Source organism: Leptodactylus fuscus, chromosome 2, assembly GCF_031893055.1.
Source record: "Leptodactylus fuscus isolate aLepFus1 chromosome 2, aLepFus1.hap2, whole genome shotgun sequence".
Lineage (NCBI taxonomy): Eukaryota > Metazoa > Chordata > Amphibia > Anura > Leptodactylidae > Leptodactylus > Leptodactylus fuscus.
In genome coordinates, this window is record NC_134266.1 from 256,526,627 (window position 1) to 256,552,445 (window position 25,819).

General features: G+C 43.2%; 1 protein-coding gene across 1 annotated transcript in view; it reads left to right on the top strand.

Annotated features, from left to right (window-relative positions):
* The window catches only part of GUCY1A2 (guanylate cyclase 1 soluble subunit alpha 2), a 137,602-nt gene that overhangs the window by 23,495 nt on the left and 88,288 nt on the right, over positions 1–25,819 (top strand). The window contains exons 2-3 of the mRNA XM_075266123.1: positions 10,586–10,647; positions 22,816–22,937. Of these exons, the coding sequence (XP_075122224.1) occupies positions 10,586–10,647; positions 22,816–22,937 (184 nt within the window). The remainder of the gene's footprint in view (positions 1–10,585; positions 10,648–22,815; positions 22,938–25,819) is intronic.

Sequence of the window (25,819 nt, forward strand, 5' to 3'; positions counted from 1 at the left end):
AGATGTCTCCACCTTTGACTTCAGTTTCTCATGAAACCACTTCAATACACTATCACATCATACTAACAAAACCCTTGGCAGGCTGCAATACAGAACATAGCCACAGGGTGGCCACAATTAGAAAAATATAGGATTTATATCTTGTGACATAATATCACTAAACCATGTTGTTTTGAAAAGCTGGTCATTCCGTGAAAGACATATCTGTCCATTTTCAGCCAAGAGAAAAGGTGAAGGGCACATTTGTAAGATAACACCTGAATTATCAAACATGATTTACAGTTTAGTTGGTAGAGGGCAGTGGCGTAACTAAAGTCTTGTAGGCCCCAGTGCGATCTTTTGTCTCCCTACCTCATCCCTACAGTGAATTCTTGATAGTGATGGTTACAGGTGCTAAGGAGTTTAATCCACCTTAGTGTGGTTCGGGTAATCTGTGGGTCTCCTTGGCTTATGGGCCAGATGGAAGCTGCAATCTCAATACTGATGCCAGTGCTTATGGGCACCCTAAGGCTCCTGGGCCCCGGTGCAACTGCAACCTCTATCCTGTGGTCAGGTCATCAGTATCAAAAATCTTCCATTCCCGGACAACCCCTTTAAGGCCATAAGCTTTGAGCTGTATCTTTGCTATGCTTACTTTTTCTTCCCGTGAACCAGTCTGTTCATCTGCTGCATTTACCAGCCCTCAGCATGTTAGCTGCAGTTGAATCTGTATATACAGCCAGTATACGGATCCCAGCTTATATACAGAATATCCCAGCCCGAATACAGCCAAACTTATAATAGAGACTAATTATGCCATAACTTTCATTAATATTAACCCAATTGACCCGCACAAGCTTTGAGTTTCTGCTGCCGAACCCATCATGGCTTTGAAGTAATACTAGAGAATAATCATGCGATAACCTTCATTAATATTAACCTAATTGACCTTCAAATTCTCCAACATAAAGTGCGGATCCTTTCATTCGAGTACAGTACTTCATTATCCTCCGACTCTCCATAATGTGCTCTGCAGTATTAACTCCTTAAGGGCACCGCCTTTTATGCTCTTTTTTTTTGCACCCTGTATTTCTAATGATGCCATTATGCGATAAAAAAATACATTAAAAATTCCACCTGAAAAACCTATTGAAAATTAATGAGGTGGGAAAAAAATTTGATGTGGTTTTTGACTCGTTTTTTTGATGCATTTTTCATGTGGTTTTTGCAAAAACCGCATCAAAAACTGCGAGTGTTTTTCTAAGGCCGGGGCCCCACGATGGTTTGCCCGTAGAGGAAATGCCACAAACAAAAGCAGGGTGTTTTACAGTAACTGCAAAGTGGATGGGATTCATATGAATCCTTTGCCCACTTTGCGTTTAAAACTGCAGCGCGGACACGCTGCGATTTCCTAAACTGGCACGGTTTTGGAAATTGCAGCATGTCAATTATACCCACAGAAAAGCTGGCGGCTTCCCCATAGATATAATGGTGACACAAAGTCCGCAGAGGATAATTCAGCGAACTTTCTGTTCAAGGCGCTGCGGAAAGAACCGCAATATGTTCCCGCCACAGTCTTTCTCACAGTGTGGATCGTCCCATGTCGCCTTGTCCTAAAGGGAAGTTTAAGGCTGAGGCCCCACATTGCAGAAACACAGTTTTTCTGTTGCAGTTTTTGCTGCAGTTTTTTTGAGCCAAAGCCAGGAGGGATTGCGCAGAAGGTAGAAGTATAAGAACTCCCTATATATTTTCTATTCTTTTTGTAGCCATTCTTTGGCTTTGGCTCAAAAAAATGCAGCGTTTCCACAATGTGGGGCCATAGCCTTAGGGCCATTCACGTAGAGTTTTTGGCACTGATTTTGACGCTGAATCTGCATCAGAATCCACATGGAAAAAAAGCCTCCCATCAAAATCAGTGCCAAAAAACTCAATGTGAATGGACCCTTAAGGCATTTACAGTGTGCTGAAGCAAAAAACCTCGCAACAATATGACAAAAAACGCATCATCACGAGTCAAAAAAAAGTTTCCTAATTCCTGAAGCTGATTTATTCAGCCTGCAAAAAACTCAGTCTGAACCCTTTCTGACAGCTTTTTTTTTTTAGTTTTGCAATCCTATGGGGGACTTTTTTTTTTTTGGGGGGGGGGGGGGGGGGCAAGCTATAGTTTTAAAAAATGGAAGAAGAAACTGAGCACTCACCATAAAGCGTGGGATAGAAGTGTTCAAACTTTATTTCAAACTTCGTGCATAGTTAAAAAATGGGCGGAGGCACGCCTGACTTGGAAGGAGCGACGATCGTTTCGTGCTACTGCACTTTTTCAAGCTCGATCAAGCTATAGTTTTTATTCGTACCCTTTTGAGATATATATATATATATACATATATACATATATATATATACATACAGTCCTATGAAAAAGTTTGGGCACCCCTATTAATCTTAATCATTTTTAGTTCTAAATATTTTGGTGTTTATAACAGCCATTTCAGTTTGATATATCTAATAACTGATGGACACAGTAATATTTCAGGATTGAAATGAGGTTTATTGTACTAACAGAAAATGTGCAATATGCATTAAACCAAAATTTGACCGGTGCAAAAGTATGGGCACCTCAACAGAAAAGTGACATTAATATTTAGTAGATCCTCCTTTTGCAAAGATAACAGCCTCTAGTCGCTTCCTGTAGCTTTTAATCAGTTCCTGGATCCTGGATAAAGGTATTTTGGACAAACAATTCAAGTTCAGTTAAGTTAGATGGTCGCCGAGCATGGACAGCCCGCTTCAAATCATCCCACAGATGTTCAATGATATTCAGGTCTGGGGACTGGGATGGCCATTCCAGAACATTGTAATTGTTCCTCTGCATGAATGCCTGAGGATTTGGAGCGGTGTTTTGGATCATTGTCTTGCTGAAATATCCATCCCCGGCGTAACTTCAACTTCGTCACTGATTCTTGAACATTATTCTCAAGAATCTGCTGATACTGAGTGGAATCCATGCGACTCTCAACTTTAACAAGATTCCCGATGCCGGCATTGGCCACACAGCCCCAAAGCATGATGGAACCTCCACCAAATTTTACAGTGGGTAGCATGTGTTTTTCTTGGAATGCTGTTTCTTTTTGGACGCCATGCATAACGCCTTTTTTTTTATAACCAAACAACTCAATTTTTGTTTCCAAAATGAAGCTGCCTTGTCCAAATGTGCTTTTTCATACCTCAGGCAGCTCTATTTGTGGCGTACGTGCAGAAACGGCTTCTTTCTCATCACTCTCCCATACAGCTTCTATTTGTGCAAAGTGCGCTGTATAGTTGACCGATGCACAGTGACACCATCTGCAGCAAGATGATGCTGCAGCTCTTTGGAGGTGGTCTGTGGATTGTCCTTGACTGTTCTCACCATTGTTCTTCTCTGCCTTTCTGATATTTTTCTTGGCCTGCCACTTCTGGGCTTAACAAGAACTGTCCCTGTGGTCTTCCATTTCCTTACTATGTTCCTCACAGTGGAAACTGACAGGTTAAATCTCTGAGACAACTTTTTGTATCCTTCCCCTGAACAACTATGTTGAACAATCTTTGTTTTCAGATCATTTGAGAGTTGTTTTGAGTAGCCCATGATGCCACTCTTCAGAGGAGATTCAAATAGGAGAACAACTTGCAATTGGCCACCTTAAATACCTTTTCTTATGATTGGATACATCTGGCTATGAAGTTCAAAGCTCACTGAGGTTACAAAACCAATTTTGTGCTTCAGTAAGTCAGTAAAAAGTAGTTAGGGGAATTCAAATCAATAAAATGGTAAGGGTGCCCATACTTTTGCACCGGTCAAATTTTGGTTTAATGCATATTGCACATTTTCTGTTAGTACAATAAACCTCATTTCAGTCCTGAAATATTACTGTGTCCATCAGTTATTAGATATATCAAACTGAAATGGCTGTTGCAAACACCAAAATATTTAGAACAAAAAATGATTAAGATTAATAGGGGTGCCCAAACTTTTTCATAGGACTGTATATGGCTTTGAGATCACTTAGATTGATAGATTGATTATGTGATTGTTTGATCCCTGGTACATTGCTGTAGTTTAGCGAGAAACTGACATCCTATTAGGCCACATCCCTTACAATTTCAGTACGAATCATATAATGCTTCATTTCGCTTGTGGTAGAGGCCGTGTTTATGACCAACTGACCAATAATCCCGGGTAACTGTCGTTGTCCTATATAATTAGGCTGAGTGCCAGCAGTAAGCAATGGACACCAAATACACAATGTTGGTATTAGTTCCTCTCTCAGCCAAGGAGGAAGAACAATGACATTGTTTATTTATGGCAACATAAGGTTAAATAGCAGCAGAGAAAGGAAGAGCGATATATGGTCTGCTATTCCTGGTCTTGTGTGGTATCTTCAGGGAATTGTCTTTTGGCAGCGAGAAGGGTTGAGCCGATCTTGCGATTTCAGGATTGATTTTAAAATCCAATGTCCGATCATTTTCCAGCCAATCCTGATCTCAATCACGATTGTGAAATTTGCTTGATCGGGATCCGATCTTTCCCGATTCCGTTCGCTCAACCCTAGTCAATGCTTCTCTATATGAAAAGTCACTTTTAGGGTTGAGCCGATTTTGAGATTTCAAAATCCGATTTCCGATCACTTTCCAGTCGAACTAGTGACATGTGCTCGATCGCTGATTGAGATCCGATCTTTTCCGAACCCGATCGCTCAACCCTAGCAGCAAGCCAAACACATGTCTCACTTGTACACAATGGGGTCTTGTCCTGGGTGCAGGCGCCATCTTATCATATAACATTATACTCCAGCCTCAAGCATAAGCAACCAAACATAAGGATAACAATGCTTTTCATACATTACATGATTAAAACCTTCACACTTGTATGGGTTAAAGGGGTTGTGAGGGCTTAAAGGGATATCTCTAAGGCAACATGCCATGTACAGTACATGTAGCCTGTGCACGATAAGGAAAGACCAAAAGATGAGGATATGGCTAGGAGAGAATTCCCTAATAAGGTGTATAAAAAGGGGTATTCTGAATATGAGACCCCTTAATCTGACCCTGTATTGTCACCTGGTGGGTCAACAGTCTCAAAAATATTCCCCTTCATCGTTTGCCTTGAAAACATCAGCAACAAAGCACAACCATTTGGTTCCATATCATGTTATTGTTTCTCCTAATGAAATAAAGAAGACAAAGAATCTTCCGTCCATAAGAAATGATCTGTCACCGTCATGTCAACCCTGTATGAATACTCCTAGGACTCTGGCTGGAGGAGCGAGTTTTTATTACATCTGTTTTCTCACAAATGACTTGCAAATGAACCCGAGTGCTTTTATCTCCACTCCCTGTTGCTAAATCAATGCTTAACATGAACATAAATAAAATATTTATTTCTCCGGCATAGACGCAGTTGTAGCGCGCTACAAAGTGAGATAAGAGACGGGCTCCTCTGCCAATGCGTACATGCTATTATCGTTTTGTTTCCCTTTGCAGCGGCAATGAAACATTTAGGCTGTAATGTAATCTCCTTGGCATTAGGACTCCATTCCAGATGTTTGCATTTAAGTTTAATGAACGGATCCCTTTGTTTCAGGGTTTATTATACTAATTTGCTAGGGAAAGGGTTGTCGTATCGCCAACCATCAATATGGTGGAAGGTGACAACAATGCTGACACAAAAAGTTGCAAGAGCGCTCTGCTAGCACCAAGAGCAGTGCAAATTTCTACCGTATATAAGGTGTGGGGAAGGTAGCTTGGTAGAAGTGTTGGTGCAGCCAACCTGTCCAAACAGTCAAGACAGGGGCACAAAATATGCAGCAAACTGGTTTATTTTGAAAAACAGGAACCTTCACTTCAGGCACAAATGAGCAAAAATAAAATACAGCCTTAACTTCAGGAAAAAAATAAAACTAAATCCTGCTCGTCTGAGCAACTAACTAAACAGAAGTAGTAACCTAACTATACATGTGGCTTACTACCAGCCACATGAACAAACAAGCATAATTTTGTCTAACTGGACTCGAGGTTACAGGACAGATCCAGTCGCCTCCTCACTACCTGGATCTGCCCTGAAGTGCAGGCTCTGCAACCTTATATGGGCCAGTAACGAGCCCAGGACCTACACCTGGGGCTGAAACCTATTCCAGACCCTCACTGGACCACACACAGGTCAGGAATCTGGAGCTGATATAGCGGGACTCCACCACTTTGCCTTTCATCTTTTCACAAAGGATACATGAAGATGAGGTTCTTGGTAACAATTGATCCAACTGTATAAGCCCATCTGCCGGTGACAAGGTGACCTTTTTAGATGGGACTAAGGATGGTGTTCTTCACCCGGTGTTCAGATGAAGTGATCCTCTGATTCAGATCAAACTTGTTAAGCTAGAACCAGAAGTGGGATTATTATACTCTGTGGTCTCTTCAGACCCATGAAGTATAATAGTTATAGGTCTTAGGGAGGTGTAAAAAATTACAAAAACATCTTTCAGGTCTCCTCTCGATGTCTAGTGATCTGTGCCTTCCTTCTCCAGGCATGTAACGTCACAGAAGACTTCCTCAACAGTAGCATGGGAACACCGAGTACCATAATACTTGGCATACCTATGTCACTACTTAGGTCCAATCACAGGCCTTGGGTGACCTTGAGTGCATGACCTCAAAGACACACAAGGAAGCCCAAAGGAGATGAAGCAAGGTGATTAGGGTTGAGCTATCGGGACTGGAAAAGATCGGATTCCGATTGGCGATCGAGCAAATTTCACGATCGTGATCAGATTTTAAAATTGATCCTGAAATCTCAAGATCGGCTCAACCCTAAAGGTGATATACATGTTTTTTATTTTTTACACCTACCTTCAGCCTGAAGAGACCTCAGAGTATCCTATGGATAGGTTGTTAGTATCCATTTTGCCTTGGTCTTGTTCAACCCCTTTAAGGGGGTGTAAGCCTATGGCTGGTCAGGTAATGTAGGGGGTGTACATCTCACCCAGACTACTAAGGTGGGTGAGATGAGAAAACTCCAGAATGAACATTTTTCAGCAGATAACTATTGTCCGCTGAGGGTTATTTCAGAGTTCCGGTTACTGGGCTGGATTTTTAGGAATGGCAGGTAGGTTGGTAGTGGGACCTGTCATTCCACCCCCTCCAGTCCACACTTTGGGGATGTTCCAGCAGCGACTCACCTGCAGAGAGTCTCCTCATCAAGGAGGCTTAAGAAGCCAGCTCCAGCAGCAGACTGGGAGCAGAGCTTGGCTGGAGGGCCAAACAGAGAGGTCATATTTTTGGAGCTGTGTCCTGAATGATTCTACTGGCTTTTGGATTTCTGCTATTCTAGGTGAGGTAACCTAGTCTATGTTTAGTTAGCGCCTAGCCGGGCAGGTATTTATTTTTGTATTGTTTCCTTTTGTTGCTGCACAACCTTTTTGAGTGAAAATAAACTCTACCTTTGTTTTGGACTAAAGAATCTGGACTTTTGTGTCTATGCCACCCCACCTAGCAACCCCAGACCCTGACAGGTGTTAAAGAAACAAGTGTCCGTTCTTACCATTTAATGGAACTGTTTCTCGATTTTAGAGATTCTTAGCAGCAAATATCAGGGCATTGCCCCCTTCTTGTTATGACCCAAATCCTTCTTATTTGCTGGACCACAAATATATAGGAACGGAGTATTGGGGTCACCCCTGCCGCTGATAATAATTGCAGTAACATTGACTATAATGGGCCTTGACCTTGAGGTGTTCATGGATTGGCCATGAATAGATTTATCTTGCATGAACATTTCTGGTAATAATTTTATCTGTCGAGAAATCGCCCTCCTTTCCCCAAACCAGCGCATCTGTACAAGCTGACATTTTGCAATAAGCTTTATCGCGGCTTTTCTTTGCCATCTTGCACATTTAAGCTACAGTGGTTTATTTTCTAAGGCTGGAGGCAGTAACCAGCACTACTTAATGCTCTGTTTGAGAGTGGAATCCTGGATGCCGTACATCCGTGACACATGGAGCAGAGAAGAATAGATGCAATTTGTCAGCCAAACAATCCCCTTAATCTCCCAGCAGAGATGTTTTTTTTTTTTTTATCATGGAAAAGGTTAGACAATCCCACTCTCAAGTGATGAGCGTGCACAGTGCGGGCGGGCGGGCGACTGTCTCATCCTGCCATTTATGAAGGTGTAAACCGCGCTGCATTAAAAGGTAAAAAAATAACTCAAGTTTTTGTTACATATTTTTTTAGAATTTTGATGATTCTAAAAATTCCATATAACTACAATAAAAAAATAAACAAATCAGGAAATCTTGCAGACATGAATAGAGTGACCGTCCTGCTCTGTAAAGATCACTTCTCTGCAGTCATCTTATTATCATCACAGGTAGGATTACAATGAAAGATAGCAGATTGTAAATAGGGTAGGAAATCACAATCAGGGGGTAGGACTTCTCATCTGCTCCCTCTCTCGGCACAAAGCACAAAGATGTCTGTACAAGTCACAGAGCATGCCCACAACAGTCTATTAAGCCTCACAATAGGCTGACACTTCCTGCTCTGTCAAGATCACTTCTTAGCAGTCATCTTATTAATATCACAGACAGGACTACAAAGAAAGATAGCACCTTGTAAATCAGATGCAAAATAACAGTAGGTGATGAGAACTTCTCATCTGCTCTCTGCACGAAACACAAAGATGTCTGTACAAATCACAGAGCATGCCCACAACAGTCTCCCATTAAAGTAATGAGTCATGATGGTCTCTGCCCTTCAAGGCATGTCTCTGTTTATAGGAGCACCTATTGGAGGGAGCACCAGCTGGTCAGTAATACTCCAGACTCTTCATAGAGAAGGAAAGGATGACTTATTGTATCCTCATAGAGACATGACAAACAAGGCGTGGATAGTTTAAGGCTGAGGCACGTTGCAGAAGTGCAGATTTACACACATGATACAAAATGAAAATAGGTGATGAGGACTTCTCATCTCTTCCTGCTCTTTGCACAAAGCACAAAGATGTCTCTACAGGTCACAGAGCATGACCACAACGCTCTCCCATTAAAGTCATGCGTCATCGCCAGACTATAGAATTATATTTTTCATATATTTAAGACTTTTTAATTTGTTAAATTTTATATAACTATATATTTTTTTTTTAAAAAAAAATCCACAAATGTTTCAGTTTCCACTTCGACTATTAAGCCTGACACTTCCTTCTCTGTCAAGATCACTTCTCATTAACATCACAGACAGGACTACAATGAAAGATAGCATTTGTTTACAATGATACAAAATCACAGTAGGTGTTTGAGAATTTCTCACTTTCCTGTACAAAGACCTCTGTATAGGTCACAGAGCATGCCCACAACACTTTCCCATTGATATCAATGAGTCATCTGTAGACTAGAGGTTCATGTGGTCCATGTGGCTTCTTTAAAGCATATTTCTGAATGCTGATAACACCAACAAGACAAGATGGTCGGTCTAATACACTGTCTACCCATAAGTATTTGGACATCTATGGTCCAAGCGGCACAAGCAGCAATTACAGCCTCCGGGGCATGCTTTCTACAAGTCCTTGTATGACGGCTAGTGGTATTTTATTCCATTCGGCAGTTAAGTTCTTTCACTGATTTTGGTCGGCTGCTGCACCCCTTGGTTCGACGATCCAACTATTCCCAGAGGTGCTTAATAGGGTTCAAGTCTGGGCTCTGGGCAGGTCGGTCCAGTCTGTTAACCTGATAGTCATGGTAGCCCTCGCTACATGACAGCTGCTATTGTCATCCTGAAAGTAACATTGGTCCGTCCTATAGAACCGCCATAATGTAGGAAGCACACTGTTATCTAACATAGTGCAATAGGCGTCGACATTGAGCCTACCATGCACTGGGACCAAGGGTCCATACCAGGAGAAACACCCCCAGACCATAACTCCACCTCCGCAGAACTTTACTGGGTGTCCAAATAATTATTGGTAGTCAGTGTATTCCGGTACAAAAAACACAATCTAAAAATTCTACAAAAATTGAATATTTACAATATATTTATCAATATCTGGATAAAATTAGTGAAAAAGGAGATAAACCATGGTATAACCCGCTATATAAGCATTCCCTGGACTTGTGATTTAACACTTTGCTTTCCAAGTAAAATAAAAAATTTCATTTCCCCCATAATAATATTTCTACATAAACAATGTTACACTAGAAAACACCCACGTCTGGCTCTTTTCTTCCAAAAAAAAAAAAAATCTCATTTGCTGTGTAATACGGCAATAAATCACCCCGTCATTCATCCTCATTGTATTTCATAGCCGCCCTCTTTTATGTGATCCTACCACATATCCATCACCCTTCCCGTAAAGCGGCGATGACTTAATGGGGTCAGCTGTATACGTATCCTCAGAACGCCCACCAGCGCTGGCGAAATCAAAAAGAATAAAAAGTTTGTCATCTGATATTATCTGTCATTGGCAGAACATGCGGAAGATGGGTTCTACGCGTTGACGAGAAGTCGAGTCTTATTGTGAGGTTTCTTATTGTTCGGCGAGATGAAGCTTTTTGTTCATGAAACTCTTGTTTTGTTCTTTCTTCCGCAGCCGCAGACCATTCAGGAGACGTTACAGAGAACACTGCAGCATTACGAGCATCAACTCATTGGGTAAGGACAAGCTCCATAGAATTTATGATCATCGTTGTCGCTGCCGTTGTTATTACATCATTTTTATTGTTCTTCTACTTTTATTGGCTTTCTGTCCATGGCTTACAGGCTCATTTGTACTGACCAGAGACATAGGGATGTAACTCAATATTTTTCTAACCATATGTCCGATGGGGCGTTGAAAGGACCTGGAAGATCTCAAATATTCCATTTTGGACCAGGACAGGCTCAGTTCTGGCTTTGGTTCTTTACATTCCGATCACTTCAATCCCTGGATCGTTGTATTTCAGGAACTTCTGATGTTTTGGGCATCTGGAACAGTAACGTATATCAGTTTGCAGTTTTTGGACCTCAGTGCCCAGATGACTTGCAGAAATTGTACAATTGATTGGCAATGCCATGTCGCACATGATGGTTGTTTCACCAATATTAATAACTATATTAGGGGTGTCTTTGTCAGAGATGGAACATTTTGGGCCTCAACGCAAAATCTGTAGTAGGCACCCGTTTATGATGTATTGTTTATAGTACTGGTCTCCTCAAATGGAAACAAGACACCTTATGGCCACCTTAGGCTCATGGCCCTAAGTATAAGTGTACCCTTTGCCCTTTGTACCCTTTGTATGTTTATGGGTAGATTATACACTGATCACTAATGAGTTCCCCACCATTCAGGAAAACAAGGATCTCCTGATGGCTTTTCAAAGATCCCATGTAGTTGGTCATATCACTCGGCTCGGTTGTCCCAGATTAGGTGGGATGGTACAATTTTTCCATCCCTACTATACAGTCTGAATAGAGTGGCCATACATTCATTCCTATTCCAAGACATACACTTTGTAACCATCTCTTTATTCTTCCAACGCATCTAAGATGAAGACTGTCGTATCTCCATGGCAATAGACTACAAAAAGACTCGGTGTAGTCTGATTGTACAATCATAAGTCCTTTCATCCATCCTCTTCTTCTTACTATTATTAGAGATGAGCGAGTACTGTTCGGATCAGCCGATCCGAACAGCACGCTCGCATAGAAATGAATGGACGTAGCTGGCACGCGGGGGGTTAAGCGGCCGGCTACCAGGTGCATCCATTCATTTCTATGGAGCGTGCTGTTCGGATCGGCTGATCCGGACAGTACTCGCTCATCTCTATCTATTATCCATTTGTCATGTTAGCTAGACGTTGAAGACGGATTCATGAGAAGACAACTGCAAAATCAGACTACGCGGGGTTTTGTTTGTAGTCTTACTATGGAGACACATAGCTCTGCCTAGGAGCTGCAGACAAAAAAAATGACAGGTGTTATTTCACGACTGGGCATCATTTTGGATGCATTGGAGAAATAGCAAAAAAAAGTTTGAACGCTTGGATTAACCCTTTATATTCCAATAGCCTCTGCCTGAAAACTTTCCATAAACAGGAATAATGAGGCGGAATATTTGTATCTTTCTCCCTTCTATAGCTGCAGGCTATTTTTTTCATGGACTTTTATGCACTTGGATGGCATTGCACAGTTCCTGCTAAGTTTAGGGCAATGGTATAAAATAAACCTTTACATGTTATACCACGAACAGCAATGTTAAGCAAAAAATTTCATTAACCCATCTATTCCTGAACTTGTTAAACCTCCCCCTTCATCTCTCCAGCATTCCATTATTTTTACCTTGAGGAAATAGCTGTGTTACAATGTATCCAGAAGATGCAATAAGCATAAAACCGCATGTCTCAGGGGATTGAGCCATTGGGGAGTTAGTGAAGTACGAAACAGAGTTACGCTCCTATGGATGGCTCTGTGCCAGGGGTGTACAGTAGTTGTAGAGCAGGGGTAGGGAATCTTCGGCTCTCCAGCTGCTGTGAAACTACAACTCCCAACATGTTCCATTCACTTCCATGGGAGTTCCAAGAATGGCAGAGCATGCTGGGAGTTGTAGTTTTGCAACAGCTGGAGAGCCGTACGTTCCCTACCCCTGTTGTAGAGAGTGCAGAGAGGTCCCTCGGCCACATAAGGAGGAACCAGTATTATAAACACCACAAGGTAGCTGGGGGGCGCTGTTACAGATTTTGTATTGGGGCAGTGGTGGACATACCATTGATGCAACTTACGTAGCTGTACAGGGGCCCGGTCGGTCTGTAGGCCCTATCATCTTAGTAGGTAAATAATTTCTTGAGTAAAGATTGTCAGTGGCATAAAGAGGTACGGGGATGCTCTATAGTGAGGTATCGAAAAAAGGGACCCATATATGTTCCCGCACAGTGACCCTCAGACAGGGGTGAACCATGGCTTTCTGCCGCCTGAAGCAGATGTCAGAAAGAGGCCCCCCTTCCCCCGGAGGAGGGGGCAGGGCAGCGGAAGGGGGCGGGGCGGTGCCGAGCGGAAGGGGGCGGGGTGGGGCAGAGTGGAGGGGGCGGGCCCACGATGAGGGGGCGGGGCCGAGCATAACGAGCATTTTTAGCAGGCAGAGAGCAGGCAGGAAGAGGACCTGCTCTCTGCCTGAGCGTGAGGGGTGGCCGCTGGAGCAGCGCTGCTCCAGCGGCCTCCCCAATCCACCGCTCAGTGACGGTGACCCTAAGCCAGTCCAGGACAGCTTTTCAGCAAAAATGCCGCCCTCCCCGTGGCCCTGGCATAGCGCCGCCTGAAGCGGTTGCTTCAGGTCGCCTCATGGGAGGTGCGGCGCTGCCCTCAGATGACTATGTCTGCCTCTGTCCTGGGGCTTCATATCATGCCCTTGTCTATATATATAGTTGCACCTACAGGAAGGAGCATCATCTGTCAGTGATACTTCAGACTCCCCATAAGGAAGGCTTATTCAGCGCCGCACCTCCCATAAGGCAACCTGAAGCGACCGCTTCAGGCGGCGCTATGCCAGGGCCTCGGGAGGGCGGCATTTTTGCTTACCTAAGCCAGTCCAGGACAAGCTGTCCTGGACTGGCTTAGCACGGAGCGGTGGATTGGGGAGGCCGCTGAAGCAGCGCTGCTCCAGCAGCCTCCCCTCACGCTCAGGCAGAGAGCGGGTCCTCTCCCTGCCTGCTCTCTGCCTGCGAATGCCGCTAAGCCCCGCCCCTTTTTTTCACCTTTCTGTTGTTCGCCTCGGGCAGCGAAAGGGGTAGGTTCACCCCTGGGCTTATTGTATCTGCCTTATAAATCAATGAATATGTAACAAACAGGGCATGAATAGTTCAAGGCTGAGGACCCACGTTGCAGAAATGCAGCTTTTTTTATTGTTGTTGCAAATTTTGCTGTGTTTTTTTGGCTACAAAGGGAATGGGAAATATATAGGAAGTTCCTATACTTCTCCCGTTTGCTCAATCCACTCCTGGCTTTGGCTCAAACCCCCCCCCCCCCAAAAAAAAAAAAAACAAAAAAAAAAAACTGCAGCATAATCTGCAACAAAAAAAGCAACATTTATGCAATGTGAGGTTTCAGCCTAAAGCTTCACATCGTGGGTGCAGAAATACAAAGTGGTATTTTAGCTGGTACTATTTTTAGAAAAAAGGTTGCTTTACTCGAAGATCAGACTACGTAGTTTGTAGTCTGTAGCCATGGAAACACAAAATATTTTGAACAAGGGGCAGACACAGACAGGTAAGGCTGGGTTCACCTCTGGGTGCTCAATGACCCCAATCTGCCTGAAAAAGTGGAAAGAAGGGGCAAAATGCTGGCTCAGTGGTTAGCACTGCAGCTTTGCAGAGCTGGAGTCCTGGGTTCAAATCCCGCCAAGGACAACATCTGCAAGGAGTTTGTATGTTCTCCCCATGTTTGCATGGATTTCCTCACATATTCCAAAGACATATTGATAGGAAAAAATGTGCATTATAAGCCCTATGTGGGGCCCCCAATCTACAAAAAAAGAAAAACGCAGAGGGAAAAGTCCTGCAACCAGGACTACATTTTCCAGGCTGAAACCATACAGCAACCCCACGGACCCCATTACAGTCTATGGGGTCTGCAGGTTTTTAAGTGGATTGGTTTGCATCTTTTGGGTCCCAAATTACAGAAACCCCAATGCAGGTCTGAACCTAGGGCCTCTATACAAGTTATGGGCTCCTTATTTTTCAGTATCCCAGCATAGCGCCCCCTTTACGTCTCTCTAATCCACTACTAGTTATTAGCAATGAAGTGCATTAGCTTAGGTGCTTATCTGCAAACTAATAGACAGTAGTAAGCTGCTGTTGGCCCCCCGTCCTCTTTGGCCCCTGGGCAGCTGCACCAATATTTCGAATCCTGGCTATAAAACCGATTCTAGATGTGTCTTTCAAGGCATCTAGTTCTTCAGACCATGAATGGCCATCTGGCATCTATGTTATTATCAACTTTACTTTTATAGCGTAAAGATTTTGCTTTACACCGCTATATGGCCGCTTTGTCTTGTGGCTTAATTATATTTTCTATTGTTCCTGCTGGTAATTTTTGCATTTGTGTAAAGGAGAACCCGAGAGAAACCCTCCACGGAATATTTCTGTAATTATAAAAGTTACAATTGAAGAGACCGCAATGAAAGCAATATCGTCTGTATTTCTAGAAGGACAAAAACATTTGCTAAAACAAGAATACAATTAAAATAGACCTCTACAAAAACACAATGTCAAATTCATCTTTATTATAAACAAAAGCTGCAATTTTTTTGAAACTTTGTATCCAGTGGATCGGGGTAAGGTTGCAAAAATGATACTGGAGGAGCATGTGCCGCAGATACTGGATACCAGGGGGTTGACGATACCGCCTGCCTCAGTATAGGGGGTAGTTAGATACAGGGCTAGGACAGAAAACGGAATCTAACATATGTGACGTGTCATGGTTGGACTGGCTATATAGGCAAAGGAGTCATGTACTAAGCAAGTTTGGCCAAACTTGTTTGGTCACATGATTAGGGACCAGTCCTCAAACCCCAGGTCACTTTGCCCCACCCTTCATACCTGTAGTATGGGGTTTGGATAACTCTAGTGAGACCAGGAGAGGAGGGAGAGGGACATAGTGACCTGGGGTTTAGGGGCTGGTTCCAATCACATTACCCGGAGGTGGAATCAAGCTGCAACCTCCAGGTCCAGCATGGAGATACAGCTGGAAGAAGTCCCTGGATATACTCCTTTAGGTTAAGGCCCCACATTGCGGGAATGCAGCTTTTTTTGTTGTTGCGTTTTTTTGAGCCAAAACCAAGAATGGCTGCAAAAGGAATTGGAAATAAGTTCTTATACTTCTCCCTTCTGCTCAATCCACTTCTGGCTTTGGTTCAAAAGAAAGCAACAAAATCTGCAACAAAAAAAGCTGTTTCCACAATGTGGGGCTTCATGTAGCGAGCCACAGCCAAAAAGTGCTGTGGAAAAAAAAAACATGTCAGAAATGCATTATGTTTTTTTCTGGTACAAGTACACCTATAAGGAAACTCTCAGCGTTTGTGGAGATCACAGCGTTTCCGCCACGTGGGGACCCAGCCTTAAAGCTATTTTCTGAAAAATGCAGCATGTTCATTTTTTTTTTTTTTTAAATGTAGATAGTGAGCCCCATATAGGGATCACAATGTACATTTTTTTCCCTATCAGCATGTCTTTGTAGAATGGGAGGAAATCCACGCAAACACGGGGAGAACATACAAACTCCTTGCAGATGTTGTTCCTGGTGGGAATCAAACCCAGGACTCCAGCGCTGCGAGGCTGCTGTGCTAACCACTGAGTCACCGTGTCGCCCCCACAGAATGTTCATTTTAGATGTGGAATTGCAAGGAAAGAACAGAAGAAAAAAAAAAGCAGCAGAAAAAGGCAATGCATTATTGCCATGTTTGTTTTAATGGTGGGTTCACCTCTGCGCCCGGTCTCCGCTTTGTGGGTTTCCGTCTTCTGCCCGAGACAGGAGATGTAAAGCCGGCAGTCAGTGTCCGCCTGTGAGCGTCTTTTGGTCTCTGCAGTGAAACCATTTTTTTTTTTTTACATGAAGTCCTGCATGTCCAACTTTGGTTAAAAATAACGGTTCCGCCACAGAGAAGCAAAAGACGCTCACGGGCGGACACTTTGCAAAACCATTCAAATGAATGAGTTTATAAACTGACTGCCGGTTTCTGTCTCCTGTCCAGTTTCTCAGACAGAAGACAGAAACCTGCAAAGCGGAGACCGAGCGCTGGTGTGACCCGCCCTTACAGTGTTCGCCTTAAAGATCTGTGCCACAGTCTAATTCTTTCCTAAATCTGTATAATCGCTATAGATTTTGGGCCATTGTGTAAACAGCACAGAATGTATTTGCTAGCCATGTGACTCTTCTATTCTTTTCTATTCTTAGCCACTATTCTGAATCAGTCTGAGCTTCCATGAAATTAACCTCACCAAAATAGTATCAAGCTGAGACTCATTGATAGGAATTCTGTAACCGAAGGAACAATTTTTTTTTTTTTTGCAATATACATGACTGCAAAATACACCCGCTATGCAAATGAGCCGAGGGTTAAAAAGTCTATGCCATATTTTAGAGTAAATTGCATTAAAGAGCCACGAATGGGCAAATTGTATCGATTTGTGCACTCAATGACCTCCCAAATTGAGTTAAGTATGTGCAGTCTACTTACTACATTGAGTCGTAATCTTTTTATGCGGAAAGAAGCAAGGAGTCTCGAAACCCACTGGAGATAAACTGACAAACCACAGCAAGGAAAGATCCATTTAGAGAGATGAATGAGAAAATAAAAGATCACGGAAGGGTAAAAACATTCATTTTCATTCTCGTTCGGTTTGACTAGGAAGGATTGATGTCTAATATTTGTCTGACCCCTCGAGTGCTTGAGATTCAAATTATCCTTTCACTTACTCAAATTACTTTTCATTATATAAGTGCTCTCCAACACTGTCAGGAGCGGTGAGCGCGCCGACATAGACTAGGACAAAAGGGCTCATTTGTAATCCGAAAAGGGTACGGAGATGTGTCGTACAGATGGAGCAAGGCTCAAACCGAAACATGAAATCACAAAACGCAACAAAAGCCATTGAAAAAGTCAAGCTACTCAGGGGCAACACGGTGGCTCAGTGGTTAGCAGTGCAGCCCTGGAGTCCTGGGTTCAAATCCTGCCAGGAACAACATCTGCAAGGAGTTTGTATGTTCTCCCCGTGCTTGTGTGGATTTCCTCCCATTCTACAAAGACATACTGATAGGGAAAAAAAAGTACATTGTGCTCCCTATATGGGGCTCAATCTACATAAAAAGAAAAAGTCAAGATACTCTAGGTTCACACCTGTGTTTGGGTTTCAGTCCGATTGGGGACCCAAAAATCGCAAACACCATCTTAAAAAGCAGTTACCCATTAAAAACTGCGAACCCCATAGACTTCACTTTTCAAGCAGATTCAGGGATTTAGTGTGAACCCAGCCGTAACGGGGTTTTCCATCCTCAAACTTATTTTCATATAAATGGGCGAACCTCAGATTTGTTTCATCCTGTGTTTGAATGAAGTGAAGCCCCAGTCGCAACTTGTCTGGATAGAAACAGAAGGGAAATGATTCTACTCTGAGGTCTCTCTTCAGACCCTAGAGTATAATAGCTGGAGCCCCAGGGGAAGTGACAAAAGTAACAAAACTTTTTGGGGCAGCTCAGTGGTTAGCACTGTAGCCTTGCAGCGCTGGAGTCCTGGGTTCAAATACTGCCAAGGACAACATCTTCAAGGAGTTTGTACGTACTCTCTGTATTTGCGTGGATTTCCTCCCACACTCCAAAGACATACTGAGTGGGAAAAATGTAGCTTGTAAGCCCTATATGGGATCACAATCTACATTTTAAAAAAGTAACAAAACTTTTATACTCACCTTCTGCTACCTCTTTTGGGCTTCTATGCGGGGTCTGGCACTGTGTATCTTAACCTTGTTTGAGGTACCGAACCCACCAGTTCCATATGCACATTTACCGAACCCTTCTGTAGTGATAGATCAAATATGATTTATTTCCAAATTCAAGACATAGGTATATGTTTTTTTACTGGTACACAAAATGAACTGTGCATAGGGCCTAGGGTTCGATCGAACCCTGGTTAAGAACCACTGGTCTACAGGATCGGTATGTGATTGGTCGGGGTTTAACACCCAGACCCTGCACGGATCAGTCGGAAGCTGGAACCTCCGCTATCCATTAGATCGGGCTGCATAATTTTCTTCAACAAACTTCCAATTTTTTAAATTTTTGGAACATTTCCCATAATACTAATCATTTTCTCCATTATCCGCCACGTGCTTTTCTCATTCTATAACAAAGAAAATGCTTCTACCAGATTCCAATATACTGTCTATGTTCCAGCTCATAGAGCAGATTGAAGTCGGTTAATATTTCAGGCCCGACTGTTAACTATTACTATTACATGACCTTTATGTTGTCAAGCAAATGGCTAAATGTTCTTGATAAGACAAACACTTCTCCAATCTAGGAAATGTGCTCAGAGCGATTCTATTTCCAGGCGGCTTCTGGCAGGTCATACAGAGAGCACATGATAAAGCTGACCCGAAACATAATGGGATTGACACTATTTGTAAGGTCTTGGCACATGAACATTTTACATAGAACCCATACTACTCTGCCGGCACATACTATGCCTCCATAGGGCCCACATTTTGTATGAAACATAATTCTGAATTTTTTTGGTTTTGCGATTTTTCCTTGTCACTATTTTTCAAAAGCATATTATATCCTGCAATTTTCACTCTGGCCACTAAGCCTAATCATTGCCAACACTGTAAGGATTTTCTTTGCAGCTGTCATTTATGTCACAAGCAAGATAGTAAGAATATGCAAATCTGACTCCCATGCTGTAATTAGGATGCCAGTGCCTCAAGTATGCACACCAATAGAGGGCTCTGACTGAGAATGTGCAAGTCTGTCTTCCATGATGTAATTCCTTTGCAGTGGAGCAACTATGGCTATAAGTCTCCACACACCTGAGAAGGTGATCTCTCCCTAAGGAAAGACGTTATCCCCACAATCTGGTCTTTCAGCCTCTCACTTAAACCAAATCAATTCTCTCTAGGCTGCGCTGATGAAGTCCAAAGAGACAGAAACGGTGCCGTCCGTAGCTGAGAAATTGATTTGGTTATAACCTCGCATCATGCAGCAAAGGCTTCTGGGAAGTCGGGCATGTTGTTCAAGGGTGCTTGCAATAGAGGGCAGCATAACAGAGGCACTGTCTCCCTGTTTACATCTTGGGAGACAGATTTGCATATGATGTAATTAGGAAGAAAGAGTCTCAGTCAAGACATCCAATAGAGGGCGCTCCCTTTAACATCATGCTGACCGTCTCAGAGGCCTTTGTTTGCAATGATGTTGGGATTATACCAGATACAGTCTTCTCAGCCAAGGACAGCCGTTTCGATGTATTTGCATCTCATAAGCTTGGCGTAGAGAGGACTGATCTGGCAGAGGTGAGAGGCTTAGACAGGGTTAAGGGGATATCGTCACTCCATCGGGAGAGACCAGCATATAGGTGTGTGGAGTCTTATTAAGCCATGAGCGCTCCACTGCAAAGGAACATGGGAAAAATATGCAAATCTGACTTCCATGATGTAATTAGGATGCCAGTGCCTCAAGTATGCACACCAATAGAGGGCGCTGACTGAGAATGTGCAAGTCTGTCTTCCATGATATAATTAGGAATAGAGATGAGCGAACACTAAAATGTTTGAGGTTCGAAATTCGATTCGAACAGCCGCTCACTGTTTGAGTGTTCGAATGGGTTTCGAACCCCATTATAGTCTATGGGGAACATATACTCGTTAAGGGGGAAACCCAAATCCGTGTCTGGAGGGTCACCAAGTCCACTATGACACCCCAGGAAATGATACCAACACCCTGGAATGACAATGGGACAGCAGGGGAAGCATGTCTGGGGGCATAAAAGTCACTTTATTTCATGGAAATCCCTATCAGCTTGCGATTTTCGCAAGCTAACTTTTCCCCATAGGAATGCATTGGCCAGTGCTGATTGGCCAGAGTACGGAATTCGACCAATCAGCGCTGGCTCTGCTGGAGGAGGCGGAATCTAAGATCGCTCCACACCAGTCTCCATTCAGGTCCGACCTTAGACTCCACCTCCACCGGCAGAGCCAGCGCTGATTGGCCGAAGGCTGGCCAATGCATTCCTATGGGAATGCAGATACTTAGCAGTGCTGAGCCAGTTCTGCTCAACTACACCGTGTGCCGGTCAGCCCATCTGATATAGCAGAGCCGAGTGTGCACACTCGTCTCTGCTACATCTGATGTAGCAGAGCCGTGTGCGCACACTTGGCTCTGCTACATCTGATGTAGCAGAGCCGAGTGTGCATAAGGGTTCTAGTGCACACTCGGCTCTGCTACATCTGATGTAACAGAGCCGAGTGTGCATAAGGGTTCTAATGCACCCTCGGCTCTGCTACATCTGATGTAGCAGAGCAGAGTGTGCACACTCGGCTCTGCTACATCTGATGTGCCGGTCAGCCCATCTGATATAGCAGAGCCGAGTGTGCACATCTGATGTAGCAGAGCCGAGTGTGCACACTCGGCTCTGCTACATCTGATGTGCCGGTCAGCCCATCTGATATAGCTAAGCTGAGTGTGCATTGGCCAGCCTTCGGCCAATCAGCGCTGGCCAATGCATTCCTATGAGAAAAAGTTTATCTCACAAAAATCACAATTACACCCCCGATAGAGCCCCAAAAAGTTATTTTTAATAACATTCCTACCTAAATAAAGGTTATCCCTAGCTATCCCTGCCTGTACAGCTATCCCTGTCTCTTAGTCACAAAGTTCACATTCTCATATGACCCGGATTTGAAATCCACTATTCGTCTAAAATGGAGGTCACCTGATTTCGGCAGCCAATGACTTTTTCCGATTTTTTTCGATGCCTCCAGTGTCGTAGTTCCTGTCCCACCTCCCCTGCGCTGTTATTGGTGCAAAAAAAGCGCCAGGGAAGGTGGGAGGGGAATCAAATTTTTTTGGAGTTTGCCACGTGATGTTCGATTCGAACACATCGAACAGCCTGATATCCGATCGAACATGTGTTCGATAGAACACTGTTCGCTCATCTCTAATTAGGAAGACAGAGTCTCAGTCAAGACATCCAATAGAGGGCGCTCAGGGAGTCAGATTTGCATATTCTTCCCACGTTCCTTTGCAGTGGAGCGCTCATGGCTTAATAAGACTCCACACACCTATATGGTGGTCTCTCCCTATGGAGTGACAATATCTCCTTAACACAAGCAAGATAGACAGAATCACAATAGAAGATAACACCTGTATATGTAACACCACTGACGCATCATTGCACCCATTACAATAGATGATGTCACATAGAGTGCCTTTGTATGCTTCTAGGGAGGAATACCTCTATAATACAACACCCGATGGAATCATAGATATACAATTGTTTATTTGTATAATGATACGATTGGCCTTTGTAGGTCAGAACTTGCAGATTTCCATGGATTTCCTCCCATTCTACAAAGACATACTGATAGGAAAAAAAAAGTACATTGTGATCCCTATATGGGGCTCACTATCTACATTATAAAAAAAAAAGATTTTGCTCAATGCGCTGCAAAATCTGCAACCAAATCAGTAGTTCAGAACTGTCTACATTTGTTCAAGATTCACAATCTTTAATAATCTTTACTTTTATAGAACATCACCATATTCTGCAGCATTATACAAACAAGTAATGACAAATACTGGCATTGCGGATTTTGGCAATAATTCTGGATGTCCATGGCAGCGCATTCTACATAACTGGTGCAGCACTAGAGAAGTCTTGGGGTGAATTTGTAAAAACACTGGTATGGTAGAAATCAACATGTTTCAGCAGCTAGGAGATAAGTGAGATGATTGAAATTCCCTTTAAGAAGTCGATGTAGCGAGGAATAGGGAATAGAATCATAATATGAAAGAGTCTATAAAGTGAATAATCTTCTGTTTCCCGGGGTGAAGCTGTTACTCAAACATGTTTCTGCACTTTTAAATCTGCGGCCTCTTAATGATCCGCTAAATTAGCACTAGTGATGCAAGCTGATAATTCTCCTGGTGATATACAGCCACACCGAGTGTGAAATGATTTGCCTGAATGCTATGTGTTAATTAGGCATTTGCTAACAATTTAATGAGGGAAAGACAACCAGGAGGTTATGCAGCAGGAAGCGCTCAGGTTGTCTCTCTTACGTCTCAAAATTTCTTTTCAAGCTGTCGGGATGCAGAAAAGAATTTACACAACGCCTCGGTGAAATGCACGTACGCCGGTCTCTCTGGAAATGAAGATGCGGAGGATGTCTCAGGAATTCTGCAGTGTACCGCTAATGTCCTTGGTATGTAGCGAGCATTTCAACAAGACATTATGTGTGTGCGGTATGGCGGATCTCATTATGGACTGTGTCATGTAAATGTACAGGGCTTGTGTTTGTTCAGGAGGTATAAGAAAGTTCAGAACTGTTTGTATAAGTTACATAGTATGTAATAATCTTTATATAGTATATGGCATCAACATAGTCTGCGGCGTTGTATAATTGAAGCCAGGGCCCTACGTGGTGTAAATGTCGCGGTTTGGCAGGTGGTAGCGAATCCCATCCACACATTGCAGGAAAATATGCGCAGAGGACACGCTGCCATTTCCAAGACCATTGCAGTTTTGGAAATTACAGCATGTCAATTATACCTACAGAAACAGTGATTTTCCTATAGGTATAATTGTACCAGTCCGCAGAGGATACCTGTGAAAAGCACTGCGATGCGTTGCTGCTACGGTTCTGAGAGACCCTCTCCACTTACTTTCTACATATTAGTCTATAAAGAGAGAAGGTTGGATAGAAAAGACACTCAAATAATTGCACTCTGCTATACCTTGCATTTTAAACACTGCTAGGTTGTAGGTAAGAGGCTACTAGTAGACAGAATGAGGCAATAAATCAATTACCAGCCAGCAGGAGATTCTTACACAACTCCTCCCTGCTCCATAGAGTTGTACGTGTGAGGCTGAAAATGGAGACAAATATAGAGTAAACAAGCCCCGTAATTTTTTGGGTCCTGTGTCAGTCACTATCACTGCTACCTTGCTAGTTATGCCACTGGACATAAGCCTTCATTAAAGGCCTTTCGTGGTGCGTTGCTGCTACGGTTCCAAAAGTCCCTGCAAAATGGTAGCGAATCCCATCCACATATTGTGGGAAAATACACGCAGTGAAAATGCTGCTATTTTCAAAAAATGTTGTGATTTTGGATATTGCAGCATGTCGATTATACCTTCGGAAACGCTGGCAGGTTCCCTATAGGTATAATTGAAGCAGAAAGCCGACAGAGGAAACCTCTGCGGACTTTCTGAAAAGCGCCAAGGGAAAAACTGTAATACGTTGCCCCCGTGGTTTTTCCCGCAGCGCTTTTTTGCTGCAGTCAACTATGTCGGGCCTTTTCATAAAGGTTTTTACGCCCACCAATGCATTTTTCATACTGATCAGTATCTGATGTGTGGGGGTCGGGGAGCTGCTGTTCAAGTAATAGGAGCAGCATTGCAGTTCCCTGATACCACTGCTATAAAGTTGACAGCATTGCAGCTCCAGCTTTGGAAGCATTCTCTACATTATATGTTATAGCAATTCTGATGGAAAGAGATGCCCTTAAGGCATTATTCCCATTGGATGGAATCTAGTTTTAGTTGTAATTCCTGTTACTAGAAAATGAAAGATATACTAAAACAATAAAACATGGTCCTGTGAGATTACTCAGAAGACCTTGTGTTCATTGATTTCCACTGACCACAATTTTTACTTAGCCATAGAATAGTACTTAAAGCTTACCTCCCCTTATAAACATCTTTTCATAAATGAATAGTACAGGTTAATATACAAAATATGTTAAACAAATATGTTTTTCTCTTCACTTAGTTTCTACATATTAGTCTATAAAGAGTGAAAGGTGGATAGAAAAGACACTCAAATAATTGCACTCTGCTATTCCTTACAATTTAAATACTGCTAGGTTGTAGATAAGAGGCTACTAGTAGACAGAATGCGGCAATCAATGAAATAACCATCCAGCAAGAGATTCCTACTCAACTCCTTCCTGCTCCATAGACTTGTATGTGTGAGGCTGAATATGGAGACAAATATAATGTAAACAAACTGTCAGATTGAAGATAAGGAGCTGAATAAGTGGAGAAGTAAACAGACCTACTTAATAAGCTATATCACAAAGTTTCTTACATATAAATGCACTATTCATTTATCAATTTACTTTAAAAATTAGAAGCTCACTGGTAATGAGTTAAAATCCTTCATTTATAGATCATAACCAAATTCTGACCACAATATCTGACATAAGCAGTGGCGTAACTAGGAATGGCTGGGTCCCAAGGCCAACATTTGAAATAGTCCCCCCCCCCCCCCGAGACTCTGACCAACTCACCCCACAAACCACATACCTGCACACAGTATTATCCCCCATAGTGGCCCCTGCACACAGTATTATCCCCCATAGTGGCCCCTCCACACAGTATTATGCCCCATAGTGGCCCCTGCACACAGTATTATGCCCCATAGTGGCCCCTGCACACAGTATTATGCCCCATAGTGGCCCCTGCACACAGTATTATGCCCCATAGTGGCCCCTGCACACACTATTATGCCCCATAGTGGCCCCTGCACATACTATTATGTATCATAGTGGCCTCTGCACACAGTATTATGTCCCATAGTGGCCCCTGCACATACTATTATGCCCCATAGTGGCCCCTGCACACACTATTATGCCCCATAGTGGCCCCTGCACACACTATTATGCCCCATAGTGGCCCCTGCACACACTATTATGCCCCATAGTGGCCCCTGCACACACTATTATGCCCCATAGTGGCCCCTGCACACACTATTATGCCCCATAGTGGCCCCTGCACACACTATTATGCCCCATAGTGGCCCCTGCAGACAGTATTATGCCCCATAGTGGTCCCTGCACACAGTATTATGCCCCATATTGGCCCCTGCACACAGTATTATCCCCCATAGTGGCCCCTGCACACAGTATTATACCCCATAGTGGCCCCTGCACACAGTATTATGCCCCATAGTGGCCCCTGCACACAGTATTATACCCCATAGTGGCCCCTGCACACACTATTATGCCCCATAGTGGCCCCTGCAGACAGTATTATGCCCCATAGTGGTCCCTGCACACAGTATTATGCCCCATATTGGCCCCT